Source organism: Gymnodraco acuticeps, unplaced genomic scaffold, assembly GCF_902827175.1.
Source record: "Gymnodraco acuticeps unplaced genomic scaffold, fGymAcu1.1, whole genome shotgun sequence".
In the NCBI taxonomy this organism is placed as follows: Eukaryota; Metazoa; Chordata; class Actinopteri; order Perciformes; family Bathydraconidae; genus Gymnodraco; species Gymnodraco acuticeps.
This window is the reverse complement of record NW_022989752.1, coordinates 364099-387126: the sequence shown is the minus strand read 5'-3', so window position 1 is coordinate 387126 and position 23028 is coordinate 364099. Positions and strand designations below refer to the sequence as shown.

At 45.2% G+C, this 23028-nt stretch overlaps 1 protein-coding gene across 1 annotated transcript; it reads right to left on the bottom strand.

Moving 5' to 3' along the window:
* Positions 1–2210: 2210 nt before the first annotated feature.
* LOC117542623 lies at positions 2211–15102 on the bottom strand. The gene is given in 3 exon segments (XM_034210410.1): positions 2211–5534; positions 9498–12656; positions 12658–15102. Coding segments are annotated over 2 exon segments (4140 nt in total). The 5' UTR covers positions 13821–15102; the 3' UTR covers positions 2211–5534; positions 9498–9679.
* Positions 15103–23028: the final 7926 nt, after the last annotated feature.

Genomic DNA, 23028 nt, shown 5'->3' with positions numbered 1-23028 from the left:
AGATCTTATGTTTAAGAGACCACATTTAATATTCCTGTTTTGTTGCACTGTAGTAGTTGTTACATTTACTTTTATTAGGTTATTATGTATGACACCTCTATTAGGTTTTACCTTAACTTGTCCTTGGGCAGACACACACACCGCTAATATTGGGTATTTTATTGGGTTCGGGATTCCTATGGATGACTGCCTAGGAGAGAGCGCAGAGAAGCGTGTAAGACTGCGACTCCGCCTCCTGGTCTCAACTCCAGTTTGTCATGGATTAAGTCCACAAAGCCCTGAAATGTTTGCCGAAATGAGATTTGCACCTTCCAAAGTAGGATGAATGCCGTCTCTCTTAATCAGACCAGGTTTTCCCCAGAAGGCTGTCCAATTATTTACGAAGCCCACATTGTTTGCTGGGCACCACCAAGACAACCAGCGCTGAAATGATGACATGCGGCTATACATGTCATCATTGATCAGATTGGGGAGGGGACCAGAGAAGATTACGGTGTCCGACATTGTTTTAGCATAACTACACACCGACTCCACATTAAGTTTGGTGCATTCTGATTGGCGTAAACGAACATCATTACCACCGACGTGAATAACAATCCTACTGTATTTACGTTTATTTTTAGCCAGCAGTTTAAGATGCGCCTCAACGTCGCCCGCTCTGGCCCCCGGAATGCATGTGACTGTGGAGGCTTCGGTCTCTAATTTCACGTGTCTCATAATAGAGCTACCAATAACCAGAGTTGGCTTCTCATCGGGTGTCTCGCTGAGTGGGGAATATCTGTTAGATACGTGAACGGGTTGGTGGGGACCTGCGGGTTTCGCGTTATGCCCCTTCTGAACAGTCACCCAGTCTCCCTGCTGCTCGGGAGTTGCCGGGGGACGGCTAATAGGAGCTACCTTTTGCCGGTCCGCACCGGCTAACATGGGCTTTACTGTAGCTGAGTTACTTTCTAAGATGCGGAGCCGGGCTTCTATGGCTATGATTCCCGCCTCCAACCTAACAACTATACTACATTTAACACATGTATCGGTACCAGTAAAGGAGGCAGGGAAGTAACCAAACATGAGACAGTTAGAGCAGGAAATAGCACCCGAGGGTGGGGAAAGAGCCATGGCTAGCTATCAAGCTAAAGTAGCTACCGTTAGCAAACCCGAAAAGAGTGTAGGCAACTGTGGAGTTACAGTCGCTAAGAGAAGGAGAGTTGTGAGTGCTTAAGCTGTAGTAACGTGTGATTACAACGTCAGGCAGTTGCCGTGATCAAGAGTTTTAAAACGATCGATTAAGTTAAGATAATAAGCTATCAGCAACAGAACGGGCACACGGGATACCCGGAGATGACAACAACCGGAAGTTATAACATGCTTACCGCAATAGTGGTCCGTGTAGAAACAGGACAGGTCTGGAGATCAACAGACACTAGCGGCCCGCGCATATGATTATCAGACAATGTCCGTTAAAAAACATTATAACACATATAATGAGAGACGTTCTGCAGTAAGGAGGGGCGTTTCACCAACGACAGGTGTATACTTTTATGTAGCTGACAGAGAATTTTTACTTTACATGACACTGTTCAACACTTCATTCTGCTTCACTCTTTAAATTAACAACCGCGGATGTCTTGAAAGACTCACTCGCTAAAGATTTTTGAAGACATCCGCGTTCTTGTGACACGTAAATACTACGCTTCCTATGTTTTGGTGCGGCCTGCGTTCACACCAGCAATGAAAGCTCCAGAGTTCGGAAAGCAAGCGTTCCGAGACCACCTATTTTAGCGGACCAGAGTCCGGTTGTTTAGTTCACTTCAGAGGTCTCGGACTGTGTTCACACCAACCCAAATGAACCGCACCAAGCGGCTAAACGCACCAGGGTTAGAATCAACCGGACTATAAAAGGCTGGTGTCAATGCGCCGTTATCTCAGTGGGTCTCAAACGGTTTGGTCACAAATTATTCAAAATATTATTTCCACGGCACACCTTCATATGATCATTATAGTCTATATGGCAGTAAAACAAGAATAGAGTTTAAAAGGGGAGTGATTTGTAAAATATCCATAAAGAAAAAGAAAATCTGTTTACAGTTCTGTTTCATATGGGTGTTGAGAGAGGTATCCTGTTAGAGATTAAAAGGGATATCTGGTCCGTTTTTCAAATCTCTGCGCGTCCCTATCAAGCTGGTTAATACAGGAAGAAATCCAGAGCTACCAAGTAAACAATATCTACTTTAATGGTAATATTACAATGCAATACAGTCAATACAGTACAAACTTAATACAAATTACCTTTGGGATCCCGAATTTACCTGCACGTGTGCCAGCCAGAGGAAAGAGACTGAACACAGCGTGTGTCTCTGTTTTTATATTAAACAATGGGAGGAGTTATCTGATCCTCCCTTTGGACCTCCTTGATTAGATCACAAATACCACAGATCTTAGTTTATCTGATCCGCCCTTTTGGACTTCCCCAATCACTGTAGCTCAGTTCCATTATCTCTAGATCTAAGTTGAATGCAAATCAATACATGCTCTCACCTTCCTTTGTCCTCAAAAACACATGACAACAGGCCCCACATCCAGCTCACAGTTCCACCCAAATTATTCCCATTTTAAGCTTATCCATAGTTTGCTAACATGAATAAATACAAATATAACTCTACAAATCCCCCTTTTGGTCTCATTTTAAGAGATCAACTATTTCAAGACACTCACATTATAACCTGGGATTCAGACTATTTAAACATTCAGGAATGGCTCCACATATCAACTTCATATGACCGTGTAGAAATACCAAAATATATCCTCAGTGTTTAGACAAATCGTCCATCAATAGCACAAAAATAAACATACCAAAAAATATAGAAGAAAATAGTAAAATATATGTTTCCAAATAACCTCTTTTATCATTTATCATTTAGTCCGCCTTAATCATCAAATTACAAACTTTAAAAATAGCTTGCATCTCAAAGATTTGCTTCAAGACAATTATAGTAAAAACACATTTAACATTTAGGATTATTAGCAATCCACCTGAGGTATAAAATCTGGATTGTAAAGGTCCAGTTGAAATTCACAGTTCAAAGTATAACATTCACAGTGGTGATTCGATTAATCCGTAATCTGCAAAATTGCAGTGTCTTCAAGCTTTAACATTACTTCACTACGCTTTAGTCAAAAGTAAGGCACTTATCTATACATTCATTTTAGTCAAATACATTGTTTAAAAATCTGAAAAAGAAGAATCAGACATTTATTGCGTAGTGTAAAAACCCGAAAAGGTAAAATCTATATACATTTTCTACATTCTGAGTGTCAATTTTAATCAACTTGTCATTCATTTTGTGGGGGTCCCCATGGAGCAGAAGCCGTGATTGTGCCCCACGGATCTGAAAGCTGGGCGTCGTACATCAACACGGAGTCATCCACTGTGGAATATCCTACTAGTCTCTGTGGAGCCTGGAGGGCGGTTTTGGTCATCTTTCGTATGGCTAGTTTAACTACAGTGACCAAGCAGATTATCACAATTAGCACAACTAAGATAAACATTGAAACGGTTACTGCAAATTTAACCAACCCCGCACCCCACGATCCAAAAGTTCCAGTTAAATCCCCAAGGGTAAACCCATGAGTTTCATGCAACTCTTTTATCCCCCTGGCGGTATCATGAGCCATATCCATGACCTCAGGTGTAGCATCAGAGATGAAAGAACAACACTCAGATCCAATCACCTTGCATGTGCCCCCCTGGGCGGCTAATAAAAGATCCAGTGCCATACGATTTTGTAATGCTACAGTCCTAACCTCCTGTAATTCTTTATGTTCGGCTAACATGGCTGTGTTAGATGCATTTAAGTGATTTTCCACTACTTTGGACAACGCCACAATTTCCTGCTGAGAAACATAAATACCGTACCATGGTAAAAATAGACTAGCCATCCGCTGTCCTTCTGTAATCGACCTGCTGTTTCTATGTAGAGAGGGAAGTATAGCTGCAATCTCATCAGTCTTCACTTTACGGATTAAAGGGATTAGATAGGCCAGGTAACAGGTGCCATAGAAAATGTCATAAGGCATACAGCCATAGGCTCGGTCCCCACAAACTAAGTAAACCCTCTGCGGGAGGGGCGTTCTGGCTAACTGCACCTTTATTACGGTATTACAGTCGCTGTGGCCCACATCTGGAGAGGTAAGAGATCCTCTTTCATTCTGGAAACAGATGGACACATTCTTCCACTCATGTACTACAACTGGGGGAACATAGACAGAACAGTCACGGGTAGGGGACTTACCTAAGGGTAATGGCTGCGAACAGTCATGTATTTTAACCTCAACTGAGTCCACTGTTCTGGAGCCGAACCAGGGCACTACTGTTACCAAAGCCTCAACCAATAAAGATGGAGTGTGTGGTTGCAGTGTACATATTGGACTGGTAAAGTTAACCGAGCAATTAGTCTGGGCTAGAGCTAATTGGAATCTGTATTCAAAAGCTAGGTTAATATATTTCTTCACATATATTAGTCTTAGGACCGTCAACTGTTTGAACCCCTCTGGCAGGTAATCTTTATTTACTGTCTCAACAATGAGCGAGATTAAACCCTTGTATTGTAGAGGTTTCTCAGAGTTTATTGGATACGAAGGAGTGTAACAATCCTCGGCCTCATCTCCAATGCGGGATGCTATGTCATTCCAGCTAACCAAACCGTAGTCAGCTTTCGTGAAAGGAATTGGGCTAAACATGGGAGAATGTACGGATTCTGGCATGTTTTGGCACAGCCAACAGTTGCTAACATTGCGTTCATGTGCATAGTCTAACATTAAACTCATTGCCGAATTGGTTTTAGTTAGTTTAGGTGGAGCGATTAAGGCCTTTTTTGAAGAATCTACATTCTCTCCTGTTTGTTTAAGTGGAGCGATTAAGGCCTTTTTTGAAGAATCTACATCCTCTCCTGTTTGTTTAGGTGGAGTGGATATTAGGGCTTTTTCCGGAAAACCTGTTTCATGATATGGTTCAATATATGTTCTAATAGAGGCGTGTCCGGCGACCCCTAAATTAGAAAAATCTGTTTCATGCTCTGGTTCAATAAATGCACATCCAGTGACCCCCGAATTGGGAGCTTTGTAATCTGGCTTCCGTGCCGTGCACTGGGACTCATATTTTAACTGTTCTGCCGTGCTACACCACAGTTCTGGGGGCATATTTGCAATGGTGTTGAGTGTTATTCTTACCATCCTTGACGAGACCCGGAACTCCTGATACTGCGTCCCTGGATACGCTTCCCACACCGTGTAGTCGCCACCCTTGCTTAAAAACACAGGGTACGTAATAACACAGTTTGGTGAGTTACATATTGCAGTTGGGCAGTCAAAAGAAACCTTCTGTGGTTCGTGAGCAGAGAGAGGGGCATTCCTCCTTCTTCTCTCTCTGTGGCTCTCTCTCATTGTACTGAATGTTAGTGTGGTGATTGGAAACAACCTGTCTTTGTCGCTAGGCACTGATTGGCCCGTTGGTGTGATTTTGCCCTCAGAGTCTGGGCCACCTGTCGTTGGAATGGTCACAGCTTCATTACATTACATTACATTACATTGCATTTAGCTGACGCTTTTGTCCAAAGCGACTTACAATAAGTACATTCGACCAGGAAGACACAACCTTGAAGAAAACAGAATCATATAAGTACATCAGGTTTCATAGAGCTAAACATTTCAAGTGCTACTCAACTGGCTTTAGGTAATCCAGTCCTTTATTAGTATAAAAGTGCTTCGTTAATCGTTCTAACGCTCGAAGTGGAGTCGAAAGAGATGAGTTTTCAGTTTGCGCCGGAAGATGTGCAAGCTATCTGCCGTCCTGATGTCAATGGGGAGCTCATTCCACCATCTTGGAGCCAGGATAGCAAACCCACGTGTTTTCGCCGATGGGAACTTGGGTCCCCCTCGCAGCGAGGGCGCAACGAGTCGTTTGGCTGATGCAGAGCGTAGTGCACGCGCTGGGGTGTACGGTTTAACCATGTCCTGGATGTAGGAAGGGCCAGATCCATTCGCAGCACGGTAAGCAAGTACCAGTGTCTTGAAGTGGATTCTAGCAGTTACCGGAAGCCAGTGAAGGGAGCGGAGGAGCGGAGTGGTGTGGGAGAATTTAGGAAGGTTGAAAACCAGACGAGCCGCTGCATTCTGGATGAGCTGCAGAGGTCGGATGGCACATGCAGGTAGACCAGCCAGGAGGGAGTTGCAGTAGTCTAGGCGTGAGATGACGAGAGCCTGGACCAGAACCTGAGTCGCTTTCTGAGTCAGCTGGGGACGTATCTTCCTGATGTTGTAAAGCGTGTATCTGCAGCAGCGGGTTGTAGCAGCGATGTTTGCAGTGAAGGACAGGTTGTTATCTAGGGTCACACCCAGATTCCTTGCAGTCTGAGTCGGGGAAACAACTGAGGTGCCGATGTTGATTGTCAGGTCAAGAGTTGGACAATCTTTTCCCGGGAGGAAGAGCAGCTCAGTCTTGTCAAGGTTGAGCTTGAGGTGGTGAGCAGACATCCACTGAGAGATGTCAGCTAGACAAGCAGAGATGCGTGCGACGACCTGGGTCTCTGAGCGGGGAAAGGACAGAATTAATTGGGTGTCGTCAGCGTAGCAGTGGTAAGAAAAACCATGCGGGCTAATGACTGATCCGAGCGAGTTTGTGTACAAGGAGAAGAGGAGGGGACCAAGAACAGAGCCCTGAGGGACCCCCGTAGTTAATTGACAAGGGTCGGACTCAGACCCTCTCCAAGTCACCCTGTAGGTACGGTCTTTCAGGTATGAGGTGAGGAGGGAAAGTGCAGAGCCTGAAACTCCAAGTTTTTGGAGAGTGCGAAGGAGGATCTGATGATTCACCGTGTCGAATGCAGCAGACAGGTCCAACAGGATGATGACAGAGGAGAGGGATGCAGTTTTGGCAGTGTGCAGTTCCTCCGTGACAGCAATGAGAGCAGTTTCTGTGGAGTGACCTGCCTTGAAACCAGACTGGTGCGGATCCAGAAGGTTGTTCTGATTGAGATAACAGGAGAGTTGTTTAAAGACAGCGCGTTCAAGTGATTTAGACAGGAACGGGAGGAGAGAGACAGGCCTGTAGTTTATAACATCAGACGGGTTGAGAGTGGGTTTCTTTAGGAGAGGGTTTACTCTTGCCTCCTTGAGACTGTTTGGAAAGTGACCAGAAGTTAGAGAAGTGTTGATGAAATGGGTGAGAAACGGTAGAATATCAGGAGCGATAGTCTGAAGGAGGTTTGAAGGGATAGGGTCCAGAGGACAGGTGGTAGGGCGGGCAGAGGTAATGAGGGTAAGAACCTCACTTGGAGAGAGAGGGGAAAAGGAGGTTAGTGTGTTGGTGGAAGGAAGGTCTGGTGACCCAGCGGTGAGTAAAGGTGAGTCAGAAAAAGAAGAGCGAATATCATTAACCTTTTTTTCAAAGTGGGTAACAAAGTCGCTTGACAGAAGTGAGGAGGGGGGAGGAGCTTTTGGAGGGTCCAAGAGGGTGGAGAAGATGGAAAATAGTTTTTTAGGATTGGAATAGGAAGATTGGATCTTATCTTGAAAGAAAGTGCTTTTTGCCTGAGAGATCGAAGCAGAGAAAGAGGAGAGGAGAGCTTGATAGGTTAGGAGGTCGTCACGGTGTTTGGATTTCCACCATTTCCGCTCTGCTGCCCTAAGGACGGTTCTATTAGCACGCAGTGCATCATTTAGCCAGGGAGCCGGAGGGGACTGACGAGCCTGCCGAGATGTCAGAGGACAGAGCGAGTCCAGAGTGGATGAGAGAGTAGAGAGGAGAGTTTCTGCAGCAGAGTTTGGAGGCAGTAGTTGGAACGAATCAGAGGAAGGGAGGGCTGAGAGCACCGACGAGGCAAAGGTAGAGGGAGAGAGGGAGCGAAGGTTACGGCGGACAAGTGTAGGATGGGAAGAGATTAGTTTGTTATGTTTGGAAAGGGATAGAGAGAATGAAATGAAGAAGTGATCGGATGTGTGGAGCGGGTTTACAGAGAGGTTAGAAGTAGCGCAGTTCCTTGAGAATATGAGATCAAGGACATTGCCAGCTTTATGAGTCGGTGGGGACGGAGAGAGTGAGAAAGCAAAGGCGGTTAACAGAGATGTTAGTTCGTCTATCTTCCCCATCTGGAGGTTGAAGTCTCCGAGAAGTACAGCGGGAGGGCCAGTTTCAGGGATGTGTGAGAGGAGATGATCTAATTCCTCCAAGAAGTCCCCCAAGGCGCCTGGTGGACGGTAGAGAACAACAATGGTTAACTGTATAGGATGGGTTACTGTGACGGCATGGAACTCAAAGGTGGAAGGAGTAAAGTTAGGTAGCTTGAAGAGGGAAAAGCTCCATTTGGGAGAGAGCAGGAGACCAGTGCCACCTCCTCTGCCAGTGGGTCTGGGTGTATGGGAGAAGGAATATGCAGTGGAGAGAGCTGCTGGGGTGGATGTGTTGGATGGAGTAATCCAGGTCTCAGTGAGAGCAAGGAAATCCAGAGACTGCAGGGAGGTGTAGCCAGAGATGAAGTCAGCCTTAGGAACAGCTGACTGGCAGTTCCACAGGCCACCTGAAACTAGATGTTGGATCTCAGTGGAGCACGTGGGATAGACGAGAGCAGGCCGGTTATATCGATTACGAGATACACGGGGCCAGTGATAATTGCGAGAAGACACATGAACAGGAATGGAGAAAATACACATGATTATAGCATGAGGGGCTAAACAACAAAATTAAAAATTAAAAACACCAACGATACTTAGCTCAATCAAAGTAGGATTTGCCTCCTCTTTGCCTCCCTCGTGACTCCTGTAGGACTCTAATGTCTTTGTCAGTCTTACTCCTGTAGGACTCTAATGTCTTTGTCAGTCTTAGCCTGTCTGCCGCTGAAGCTGACGCTCCAGGAAGGAGCTACCCGAAATGGACGCCTGATTGCTCAGTTCTCACAGCTGAAGTTAATTAGTTAACTATCTACAGCTGATGGGCGACAATAGACTGTCCCTGCCTATGTTAATAATGCAGGCTTGAGTGCTGAGAGCTGTAAAGCAGGTTTCGCCTGAGCAGATCTGAGATTTAAAATCTCTCAAAAGCGATTTAGCCGTTTAAGCTACAGTAACAATTATACAGAGTCGAATAAATGAAACCGAGAAGTCTAATTAAACAAGAATATAACTTACAGTGGTTGCTGCGTCAATAGGTAATGTTGTCACCGGGTCCAGATGCACACTGAGTTAATCAGTTTCTAAATGCGGTATTTAAATGCTTTTTGAGCTAAAGGATGACTGAGTCACGCGGTTCTACTTCACGCAATTAATAGACTGGCCCTGCCTATGTTAATAATGCAGGCTTGAGTGCTGAGAGCTGTAAAGCAGGTTTCGCCTGAGCAGATCTGAGATTTAAAATCTCTCAAAAGCGATTTAGCCGTTTAAGCTACAGTAACAATTATACAGAGTCGAATAAATGAAACCGAGAAGTCTAATTAAACAAGAATATAACTTACAGTGGTTGCTGCGTCAATAGGTAATGTTGTCACCGGGTCCAGATGCACACAGCGGGGCTACCTTGGACAGGTACAGCAGGCCCAGCACGAGGAGGATGATGACAGCTTTCACACGCCAGCCTCCGGTGGAGGAGACAGACGCCATCTGGAAGCGTTGATCCACCCCGCTCTGCCTCGTTCCCTCAGGGCCGTTCCTCGACGTCCTCTTCAGCCCGCCCGCTTATGGCGACTTCTGGGTCGGTGATAGGAGTGTTGTCCTCTGGTTCCTCCTCCTCTGCGCGGACCACGTCCGTGATGATGTCGTCTAGGGTCCTTCCCGGAGGTTTCCCCACTGCGCACTGATTCCAGTGGTACCAGATGTCTCCTTTCCCTTCCAAGCGGACAGCGTGAGATGTCCTCTGCATCACCCGATGGGGTCCAGAGAACCTGGGTCTCAGCCACTTGGGTCTGATCGCTTTCAGCCAGACGAACTCCGCAGTGTTCGCTTCGTGTTTCTCGGGTCCCCCTTTTGCCTCTGCAACCTGGGTGGAAAAATCTGCCACTAATCCCTTAAGTTGCTGGAAGTATGGTTTCGAACTCAGAACCTCTACTTCCTTTCCTACACTTAGGGCTCCTGGACCTGGGAACTGGTGACCATAAGTGAGCTCAAATGGAGAGAAACCTGTCCCTTTGTTAATGGAGCTCCTGATTGACATAAGAGCCAGAGGCAATGCGTCTACCCATTTCATGCCCGTCTCTTCACATGCTTTGCTGAGTTTTTGTTTTAAGTTCTGGTTCATCCTTTCCACTTTTCCCTGAGACTGTGGATGATAAACTGCTCCAAAACTGTGTCTTAGTCCTAGGGACTCTTCTACTGTGCGTAGGTCATGGTTCTTGAAATGGCTGCCATTGTCTGACCTCACTTTCCTAGGAAATCCATGTAATGGAATGTAATGCGTGACTAGGAATTTGATCACTGAGTCTGCATCTTCTCTTCTGCAAGGGATAGCTTCTGGCCAACCTGTGTATCCATCTACTACTACTAACAAATATCTGAATCCTCTTACTTTGTCAATCATGTCAGTGTAGTCAATGATGATTTCTTCTCCTGCCATCTTAGGTAAAGGAAACTTTCCCTGGTGTGGTTTCACAGTGGCTCTGATGTTATGGGTTAAGCAAATTACACACTCTTCTAGGTGATTTGCTATCATGTCTGGTAGGTATGGGTGCCACCAGTGGGTCAGGTGCCTGTTCATCTGAGTTTTACCACAATGCGTTGGGCCGTGTGCTTCTTTAAGCATGGATCTTATCCACTCTGGGGGTATAACCGGTCTCCCATCTGGGGAGTACCATATCCCCTCTTTGTTGGTAGCTCCCCGGTTTGACCATAGTTTTTTGTCTTGAGGAGACCCCGCTTCTTGAGCTTCTTTAAGCGTCTCATCTGTTATTGCGGGCAGCAAGTCAGCGGATTTTAAGACAAGCATTTGATACCATGGTGTATATCCTGCCTTTTCTTTAGCTGCTTTGTCCGCTGCATTGTTACCCCACGCCAAGTAGTTGTTTTCTACGTTGTGACCTTTACACTTAAGTAAAGCTAACTTGTTGGGCAACATTACTGCTTCTGCAAGCCTTTTGATCTCTTTCTCATGTTTGATGGGGGTATTTGTGGACGTTACAAATCCTGCTCTCAACCATTGTCGCATTTCCACGTGAATTACGCCGTGGACATATGCTGAATCAGTGTAGATGTTTACATCCTTTCCTTTTGATAGCTCTAATGCTGCAATGACTCCCATTACTTCTGCCAACTGTGCTGATACTTTCCCTGTTACTTCCCCAGCTGATACTTCCTCAAAGTTTCCCTCAGGTTTTTGTTTTACCACGGCATAGGCTGCTTGGAGGCCGTTTTGGGGGTGTCTAAAACAACAGCCGTCTGTGAACAGGTTTTCTGCCTGTGGGATGGGCTCGTCTCTGAGATCTATTCTTAGCTTCACATCTTGAATGATTCTTTCCTCACACCTATGGGGCTCTCCGCTACCTATGGTGTCTGCGCTGTTAACTCCTTCGTGTGTGTATGTGATGTGTGCCTTTGTCAGAGTTTTCTCCAGCCTTGTTTGTCTCGTTGAAGTCATTGTGAATGCACTTGAGTTCACAAAAGAGACAATGCTGTGTGTTGTCATCAAAGGATGGCCCATCACAATGTGTGAAATCTTGTTTAAGATACGTGCTGTACCTGCCGCGTGTCTCATGCAGGGAGGTTCTCTGTTTTCCACTCTGTCCAGTGTAACACTGACATACATCAATATTGTCCTACAACCCCCCTTTTTCTGAAAAAGAATCCCATTTACTGTGTCTTCATTTTCAGAAACATCAAGAAAGAATGGTAATGCATAGGATGCAGCGGCAAGAGCCGTGACTTGGGACATGGATTGTTTGAGAGAAATGAACGCAGCTTCTGCCGCTTGTGTCCAGTCTAGTGTGGCAGTGAGATTGCGCATGCCTTTCTCGTTGATGAGTTTTCTGAGTTCAGCTGTTCTTGGGTTATACTCTGGGATGTAGTGTCTGCTGTAGCCTGTGAGGCCCAAAAAAGACAACATGTCTTTGACTGTCTTGGGTTTCGGGTGGTTCAAAATGTGTTCCTGATGCGCTGCTGACATGCCCGTGCCTGCTGGGGAAATCACTCTGCCCAAAAATGTCACCTCTTTACGGGTGCATTGTAGCTTTTTCTTGGAGACTTTGAACCCTGATGTGTGGAGGCGCACCAGTAGATGTCTGGTGGCCTCCAAACAAGAGGCTGCAGAAGGTGCTGCGATGAGAAGGTCGTCTACATACTGTATTAATACTACCCCCACTGGCAATGTAACGCCCTCTAGCTGTTCCCTGAGCACTTTGTTGAATATTCCTGGAGACAAACTGAAGCCTTGTGGTAGTCTTGTGTATTGTAGTTTCTCCCCTCCTATTGTAAAAGAAAAAATAGGTCTCATACTCTCTGCCAGAGGTATGCAGAAGAAAGCGTTGGCTAGGTCAATACAGGTGAACCATGTATGTTCAGGTGAGACATTACAGATAGCCGTGTAGGGGTTAGGAACTGGTATCAGAGCTGTAGTCGTAATAGCATTAATGGTTCTCAAATCATGAGCCATTCTGTACTCCCCGCTAGATTTTGATACAGGAAGTATGAGTATTCCAAAGGCTTTGTGAGGGTTCTAACACCCCTGCTTTCTTCAGTCCCTCAACTGCCTTGTCAACACCCCCTTTTGCCTGTGGCTTGATCGGGTATTGTGACCGGCTCACAGGCACAGAGCTGCTCACCTCAAATGTTACTGGTGTGGCTTTCAAGCAGAAACCTACATCATGAGAGTGCGACGCCCACAGGTCAGACGGGAGATCACGCAACATGTCAACTGTATATGCATGGTCAGTTTTTTCCCTACCATGATGTCTATCTACTTCGTGTCTTTCCATGTGGATGCATTCTTGTGTGTAGATTTTAAGACGATACGCTCTGTGTGAGGGAGAGTATGTCAGTGCTGCGATCTGCGTAGGTTCCCAATCTTCGACTTCTAGCAGCGTCTTTACCATGGGACCAAGTTCTTTAGCTTCATAACCCTTTCTGATAGCTAATGTAATGTGTGGTGTGGACTCAGCAGACAAACGGTACCAATACAGTTGTTCATCAGAGAGCTCAACCGACGCAGCCACACCCGCCTGTCCCACAAAGAGATTTGTCGTGGTAACGTCCCACACGGCCATAGACACCTCATTATCATACTCATATTCATAACTTAGGTCGTCTCTTCTATCATAATTCAGCGTCAGGTGGAGGGGGTCTGGAGGGGGGCCATAAGGCCTGAGGAGGTTAATCCATGGCTTCCATTGTTGAAAAATGGAATACAGTCCAGGTGTGTTGTCCCGAGGTCGGTCCAACAGTCCCCAGAATATAGTGGCATGTTGGGTTGCTTCTGCCTCAGTGGACTGGGCCAACATCATCTGAGAACCTGATTTTATGGTAGATAACGAACAATTGATGGTTGTGCCATTTGGGAATGATATTATCAGTCCATCCGGGGAACAGAGGATGGAGGCATTCGCTTTGATCAGAATATCCCTACCCATGAGGTTAGCCGGGCTTTTTGGTGCAAGAATATACTGGTGTAAGAATGTCTGTCCTGCTATCTTGGTGGATAACAGCGTGGAAAGCGGTATTTTCTCTATTTTTCCCGAAAACCCTATGACTGAGACTGTTGTAGATGTTTTGGACGCCTTGAAGACGGGAGAATTGATGGTGGAATATCTTGCTCCTGAATCAACAAGGAATGGTAGGTTTGAGTCTTTAACAGTCATATTAATGTATGGATCCGCCAGGCCCGTACATCCAGGGTTCCCTGGGCGTCTTCATTCTTCGTAGTATTCCCCCTCATACAGGACAAACTGGCCATAGGGGGCGGCCATAGCATTAGGGGCAATGTGACCCTGGTTTGGTTGTTGCGGCAATGGGACAGCCTCCTGGGGTGTCTGGATATATGGTCTCTCCGATCCGTTCCCCCCTTTAGCCCGCCCCCTTCCAGGTGGGGCTCCATGTGGGCACTGCTTGAACCAGTGATCTGGCTGTCCGCAAATGAAACACACCTTCACGTATTCCAATCTAGGAGTCATCCCAAAGCCACCTCGACCTCTGACCCCTCCTCTGAACCCGCCCCTCTGTCGCCAAGAGCTATTATTGTAGCCAAATTGGGGCTGACTATAGGGCGGACCCTGGTTGGAAAGGCCCCCTTTTGGGTTTTGCTGCCCCTGTGGCTGCGCGGCCGGCGCTACTGGGTGAACAATCAACTGTTTGGCATTCTTTTTGTCATTCTGAACTGTTTTCCGGGCTATTTCCAGCTGCGTTCGCAGTAACTGCACCTTCAACTCCTCTTCCTCAGTTTTAACCTCTGTATGTTGTTTGTTGAATTTACTCAAATGATGGGCTAAATGACGTTCCCACGTCTGTGTGTTTAACTGATCTACCTCTCGATTGTCCTCCATCAGACTTTTAATTTCTTTCGGCACTGCTGCAAGCACTGCTTTACGGAACATCTGTATATGTTGGTCATTATTATCTGGACTGTAGTCAGTTGCCATTGTGTATTGTTGGCGTGCCCTGAGCAACATGGTTGCTGCAGCCTCTCCAGGTGTAAATGTAAATGACAGTGATCCGTAACCTCCCCCTGTCTGTGGGAAATGCTCTCTCATTGCTTTGCCCAGCTTGCTGTGAACATCGTCAAAGGAAATAGGCACGTCATCTTTCATTGTCGATGTTCCTGATCTATCCTCAACTCTTTCTACCTCATAATAGGAAGTCTGTTGTGCTAGTATTCTCCTGAAATCTCCCAGACAGATAGTCTGTCCTACAGCCATGTCCGCAAACCTTCGCATCCAATGTCTCCCTCCCTCAGTAGGCAACGGCATTTTATCGATCAGCGCATGTATGTCCCCTAGTGTGAAAGGATGATAAGCCGTCTTTCCGTTTTGCGCGGCCACTAAAGGCGCCTGTAATACTGGATAAATAAAAGCATGCTTGGTGGGGTCTTCTGCGGTGTGGTGAGACCTTAATCTGTTACGGGGCATTGAAAGAACCTGATCTACTTCCACTAGTTCACCTATTGTTCCCGTCAGAGATATCTGCTTAACTTTGCACCTCGCCCTCCTGCTGTCTTCCTCTTCCTGAGAGCTGTCTTTACGACCCTGGCCTCCTGCTCCATTGTAAAACCCCCCAGTTTCATGGCTTGCTGTTTCCCTATCCCTTTTATGGCCCGCTATCTCTCTATCACTTCTGTGGTTCGCCGTCTCTTCCCCACTTTCATGGCCCGATGCCCCCCCCCTCAACACCTGGGTAATTAGACGTATACGTTTGGCGTGATCTGTTCTGAAAAGGATCACATCTCTCCCCCTTCTCTATATCTTCTAGCGAGCCCTCATATCCGCTCTGTTCCTGTCTCCTGTCTTCCTCCTTGCGTCTATCTTGAATCTGTTGTTCATAGCACCGCCTTTCTCGCATTTCCCTCTCATCTAGGAGGTCAGTTGTGTATGTTATGTCTGCCTGTGTAGCGCCTGAGTGGCTCTTTGTAAGATTTGTCAGAAGGGAAGTCAATTTTTCTGAGGTGAGCTCCTTATCAAGTGGTCGACTGTCCCTGCTCGGGGAAACCCCCTCCTGGTCTGTGTTAAAACTAGGCCTCCGCGTGGTGTGTGCGCTTTCTAGTCTGTCTAACGGGGAGGAAACCTGTTTTTGTTTAACATTTAGTCTTTTCTTTGGAGTAGGGACGCCCCTTAACGGACTCAACGCTACTGTTCCCACCATCCTATAGTTCCCTACGCTCATGGCCGCCTCCTCTCCTTCTGTGTCCGATGTATCTGCCACAATCATTTGCAATTTATTTGCGTTGTCGTCGGGTAGAGTATAAGGGGGAGGGGGCTGTGTAGTCAGACTACCTAAATCCGGGTAAAGGAGAGAGGAGCGGGTGGGAATAGCCGGATTTTGTATGGGCGTAGTTAGAGATTTCTGCTCTGAGTTAGAGACAACATTATTTTGCATTCTTTTAAAATATTCGACTCGTTCTGCTACATAATCAAGAATGTCTCCATGTGTAGGCACCTCCGTGTCTTTAATACCATGAGGGAACAGAAGAGTGTTAACTTCATCTGTTTTTATGGGGCTTTGGATTGCCATTGCACCCGGGAGATTTTGGTCTGTGACGGGAGGAATATTAATTCCAATCATTACGAGGGCAGCATTGTGACAAACCCTCCTCAATCTATCTAGTGCCTGTTGTTGCTTGTTCCATTTGCTACGGGCAAACCATCTGGGCTTCTGTTCGTTTAGGTGTGCAAGTTGCTTTACAATCTGTCTTTCATATAAATTCAATGCTGTGCCCAAATTACCTACGGTGTCGTCATCCCCCACTCTATTCTCTGTTATCATTGTATCGTGTAGGAATCGGAGATCCGTACAAGCCTTTTCTTTAGCCCCCTGTTTGATTCCACTTAAAATCAATCTCTTAATCTGTTCCCATTGCTCCCGGTAACTCCCTGGAATTTCAGAATAGTCCTTACCATTCTGTCGTTCCATATTCACTTCGCTTTTATTTATCTGACTTAATTAATATGTGTTCACTTGTATTCATATACTGGGCTATTGTCGTTGTTATTATTAACGTGCTTCCCGTCTTCAATACCGGCCAGCAATGTAATGATGAAACTCTAAGTTTGAAGCTAAAATATATACAAATGTCAAGGGTGTGTTACCCCCTTTCAGCCACTAGATGGCAGCAGCAGACCACAAATGAGCTTCACTCTTCTGAGTGCCTCTTTTATCCCCGGAGACAATTGAAAAATCACACAGATTTATTCCCCGTACAGTTTGTCCAGCTTTTATAATGTGATGTTTATTTCAACAGGCTAGTGGACCCGAATGATGCTTCGACACTCTTAAAGAATGTGACCATTCCATGGGGAACTCCCAGGTCGTGAAAAGCCCTTTATCACACGTTTAGCTTTTCAAATTAAGTTTACAGACCAAGGGAAAACGAGAGACGGTCCCGTCACAATTTTTTGTGAGGTTCGCGTTCTCTCCCTCGATTGGTATATAACAGAACTCTGGCTTTTAGCTTTCAGCCTTAGTCTGTTATTTACCCCAGTTTTAGACGGCGACCCGATCTGATATATCGAGTTTTCAGGTTTTGTCGTGCAGGAATCAAACCTCGCACCCACAAACTGCCCCGTCTCCACGCCACTCAGGAATAATCTACCTGCAGATCCGCGCCAAACTGCTCTATTTTCGTTACGCAGGACTTTTGGTCTACCTGTCGATCAACGTTTGCGTTTTGTATATAACTTTCCTAACATAGTAAAATATGCATTGTATATTCCATTTAAACTTTAAAAACACTGTGAAACACCTACAGACAATCCTAAAGTTTTAGTGTATCCAATTTCAGACAGTCGAATTTCATAACAGGCGTCTGTACCTTTGTGTAGAGTTGTGCAGGGCCCTGCTGATTGTCTGAGAAGTTTGAAAGCGTTTGTTCTCGACCCATTCCGGTCGTCTGGATTCTTCCTCAGCTTCGTTATATCTGGCACGTCAGGGGTCACCACTTTGTTAGAGATTAAAAGGGATATCTGGTCCGTTTTTCAAATCTCTGCGCGTCCCTATCAAGCTGGTTAATACAGGAAGAAATCCAGAGCTACCAAGTAAACAATATCTACTTTAATGGTAATATTACAATGCAATACAGTCAATACAGTACAAACTTAATACAAATTACCTTTGGGATCCCGAATTTACCTGCACGTGTGCCAGCCAGAGGAAAGAGACTGAACACAGCGTGTGTCTCTGTTTTTATATTAAACAATGGGAGGAGTTATCTGATCCTCCCTTTGGACCTCCTTGATTAGATCACAAATACCACAGATCTTAGTTTATCTGATCCGCCCTTTTGGACTTCCCCAATCACTGTAGCTCAGTTCCATTATCTCTAGATCTAAGTTGAATGCAAATCAATACATGCTCTCACCTTCCTTTGTCCTCAAAAACACATGTCAACAGGCCCCACATCCAGCTCACAGTTCCACCCAAATTATTCCCATTTTAAGCTTATCCATAGTTTGCTAACATGAATAAATACAAATATAACTCTACAATCCATAGATCTCTTAATGTTGCTCTCAAAGTGCACCAGATTGATGCTTTTAACTTCAATATTGAATTGGCCCAGGCCCTCCCATTTGACATTATTGCCCTCCCCCAATAAACACGATTTTTATTATTTATAAAAATTTAAAAAAATTGTTTTTAATTGTTTTTGTTATAAATAAACTGAACTTTTATGCTACGATGTATGTGATGTCAGATAGTAACTAAAACAAAAAAATCGCAGGCTACGTCAAATAATTTCATGTGTCTGTTCTGATTTGTGATTCGTCCACATTTAGACCAATCACAGCGTCACACTCTGCCGCCTATTCTGGATTTGTTTATTGTTTATTGTGCATTCTGTAGACTCCCATTTATGTTTGAATTACACAATGGACATCAGAAATTGTCTCAAAAGGTCTAAGGATTTATTAAAACGAAATAGCGATGAAAGAACTGCAGCCGATGCAGCTGCCGTTGCAGCAGCATGCCTTAATGTCACAAGCTTGACCTCGGCAAACCCCGGGGCTGAGTTAGCGAGCCCAAGCCTTGACTCATCAAGGCGGCCGCCACCAACGCTGTCCTCCGAGGCACAGCTCCTTGTGCCCCTACCATCACCACCTGCGTTGCCACACCCTGTACCCCACCCGCCAGCATCCTCCTCCTGCTCTGTGCCGGTGCCTCCACTACAGACGCTACCTTGCAGCATATCAACAGGTACTATTGGGCCAGCAACCGCTCAAAGACCAACAGCCCCAGATGATCTTGGGGTTAATAAACCCAACCAGGTGAAACTGGATCGTTATCCAGGGAGATTGTTTTCAGGAAAGAAGCGCACTTTTGCCACCGCATGGTACAACAGACCATGGCTTGAATATTCGTTAAAAGCAGACGCAGCCTTTTGTTTCCCCTGTAGACACTTTAAAGTAAATACGTCTTCATCTGATGCGGCTTTTACTGTCAAAGGTTTTTGCCACTGGAAACACGCATTACAGACTGATAAAGGACTGCTAAGACATGCCGTATCAAAAGAACACATTTCATGTGAGAGTTTGCGGAGAGAGAGACAGATACGCGAGGAAACAAATAAGGAAATTAGTACTTTGGTGCAGATCAGCTGGCACGGAGCCGTTATTACGTTTATTTCTATGTTGCCCTTTATTTGTGTATGTATTTGCGTGCGTATGTATTTGATAAGTGTGCGTCTTTGCGCAATGCTGTTGGCCTTGCTGTTTGATATATATATATATATATATATATATTAGGGCCGGGACTCGATTAAAAAAATTAATCTAATTAATTAGAGGCTTTGTAATTAATTAATAAAAATTAATCGCATTTTTAATCACATATAAATATTTGACCTAAGAACAGTGAGAAGCAATTTTTTTCACATGGATTTTAGTATACCATTAGGCGCATTCACACCGCAGTACTTTTCCCACAAAGGTTCATGAGAACTTAGTTCATGAGAACTCTTTGAACCTGGGGGTGGATTAGGCAAATGAAGCCGCTGACGTCACTTCTTCTTCTTCTGCTTTGGGTTTACTGGCAGGCCGCAAACCACTTCACGGCGTATACTGCCGCCCATAGTCCACGGCCGGAAGTCCCCGGAGTTGGGGACTGGCTTCAGTAGAAGCTGCTGGGAGTCCCAGCAGCCTTCCGAGTAAATCGCCAGAACGCCGACACCTCCTCATCTCCACCGCTCCCATGTTTTATTTTGTGTTGCCATAAGTTAGTCTCTCTGCGTTTCTGCGCTGGGCTAATGCTAATAATGCTAATGCGAGGATAATAAAATGGCGGCTTCACAAAACTTTTTGCGAGTTTTACGGGGCGTGGTTTGCAATCCGCCCAGCCAATCAGAAATATAGCTCTTTTCTCACAAGAGAGCCGTACGAAAGTCCCTGCTCTCTAGCAGCTCTCTGCTCTCTAGCAGGGACTTTTGTGGGGGTAAAAAGGTTCTCATGAACTAATTTTAGTACCGGCTCTTTTTGGTGTGAACGCGATAAAAGAGGCTAACGTCCACGCTAGCTTCCACGCTAGCTGCTATATGTTTTGCATTGAGGTGATACTTGAGGCTTGATGTGCTGCGGTGATATGCGAACTCCTTTTTGCATAATTTGCACACAACCGTGCTCTTATCGACGCTTCCATCCGTCCGTTTTTTAAAACAACATTTCCCACTGTTGTTCACTGTGGTTTGTTGTTGTCTGAAGTCATGAACGTTAGTTGGTGCTCCAGTATAATCGGTACGCCTGAAACTCATCCAGTGAGAAACGTTCCGCGGTGCAAAAATAAGTGCGATTAAAATGCGTTAATTTTTTTAACGTGTTAATTTTTGTGTAATTAATTAATCTTAATTAACGCGTTAAAGTCCCGGCCCTAATATATATATATATATATATATATATATATATATATATATATATATATGTGACGGTGTTGTGTGCCCTCCCATGAAAATCATATGCCCTCCCTTTAGATTTGTTCTGGCGCCGGGTCTGGTGTGGGGAGTGTTGCAGTAGAAACATCCACTGTAGGGCCGCGGCCGCCGCCATTGTGGGCTAAGCCCCGAATGTTTTCAGGTCCAGGCAACGCCCCTGTGCTGCAGTATTCCGTTTTTCCTCCTCTAGAGCGCACTGCTGACGCATTTCCTGAGGCAAAGACATTGGAGGACCAGTTGTATTTGTATAGTATATCGTGAAACCATGTTTCACGATATATTTAGACCAACCACACACACACACACACACACACACACACACACACACACACACACACACACACACACACACACACACACACACACACACACACACACACACACACACACACACACACACACACACACACACACACACACACACACACACACACACACACACACACACACACACACACACACACACACACACACACACACACACACACACACACACACACACACACACACACACACACACACACACACACACACACACACACACACACGCCTCATTCTGTTTTCATTTACTCGTTCGTTATCTGACCAGCTTCGATCTTGTAGGCTACTCACTTCGTTTCTTGTAGCCCTCGAAAGGGTTTTGGAGGTTGATGCCTCGGTGAACGTGAGTTGTTTGGCTTTCTTGTCCGCAGCAGCAGAAAGCATTTTCGAATCTTTGAATGAATCAAAGTGGGTCGTCACCGTCGATGTTCTCTTATGCTCCAACACACAGTTGCACGGGGTCATGCAAGACATCGGGGTACTGCTTTGCCTGGTCTTTAGCAGAAATGTTCGTCGGTAAATGAGATGGATTCGATTTTTCCATCTTGGTGAGGAGAAACTCTCGTGTGAGCTCCACACGTTCACTCTACGGTGTTGTTTACTTTCTTTGATGCGCGAGCTGATGACGTCGCGCATCGTCAAAACGAGTTAAAAACATTTTTTCTCAACTTTGTGTGGAAAAATGCGGGGATTATGCGGCCTTTTGATAAATATGCGGCTTTTTAAAAATCTGCGCCATTTTGCTGATTATGTGGTAAATTCTGCGATCGCAGAATCGCGTTTTCTGGAGGGTCTAATTAGTGTGTATTGTGCAGCTCGTTAAGGCTCAGAGTGCGTGATGTCACAGGTAGAGTGGAGGAGAGCTTGAAATTTGCCTTCATATTTTTTTTTTAAAACTGCCATAATTCCCAAACCCTACACTCCTGAGAGATCATTTTTCATGAAAAACGTAGGAAAACATCTTGTAGCTTGAAAAATAAAAATAAATTAAGCAAAATAATTAAACAAAATGCCTCTTGAGGGCATGAAGTGACAACAACTTTCAACATGTCTCCATTAAGAACCATTGTAAATTCAGGCTGATCTTTTCTCACAGTAGCAGCCGCACACCTTTAGTTAATCTACCAAAAAGGCCACATTATTGACCCGAAAGTATACAAAAAGCTCACTTCAGATGCTCATGGTCCTTGAGATGCTTCACGCGTTGAAATTTCACTGATATCTGTTACGGTTCTTCAACAAAACGTTCACATGTAAGAGGTTTATCTCTCATTCAGAACAATGGAAAGGCTCTCCTCTCACTGATTACTGCACATCATCACCATGGAAACCTTTGATCTCTGGGCTCAAGCACAGGTGTCATCACATCCCATGATGGTTAAGACTGTGGCCCTGAACAGCTCTACATCAAATCTGATGTTACGTAATGTAGTGTTACTATGGCAACGCATCCCTCGCCATAAAACACGATAATAATAATAATAAATTGTATTTCTATAGCGCTTTTCTTGAACCCAAAGACGCTTTACATTTGTGAGGGAGGGTAGACAAACAAAACAAAAACAAAGCCAAAAAGAAACAAAACAAAACAGAAAAGCAGTCAGGAGGAAGTTGATTGAGAGGGGGGGGGGGTTATGGATACAGAGTTGAAGAGGTGGGTGATGTCACTGTAGCTCCAATGGACACGGTCCGATCGTCCCCCAAACTTCGCTTGTATATCACCAGTCCATGCCTCAACAGCTCTACGACAAATCTGAGATCTCACCATAGGCTGTTTCTATGGAAACGCATCTCTCGCCAAAAACACGATGTTGTCGTAACTGATATGAAAATGGTCAAAACACCACCAGACTTCAGATTACAGTTAATGGTCCAACCCTTAACATGTCTATGTGCCATTAGTGAGTTTTCCTCAAAAGCTGCCCTTTTGTGCCCTGCACATCCCTTGCAATAAAACACGATATTGCTATAACTCCTATGAAAATTGTCAAAAAGTGCTAAAACTTCACATGTGTGCTAACAGTCCAGCCGTGAAGACATCTACCTGACAGTTTTGAGATTTCTTCAAATGTTGTTGCCATGGCAACACAATGCAGTGTTTCCCACAGATCTGAAATATA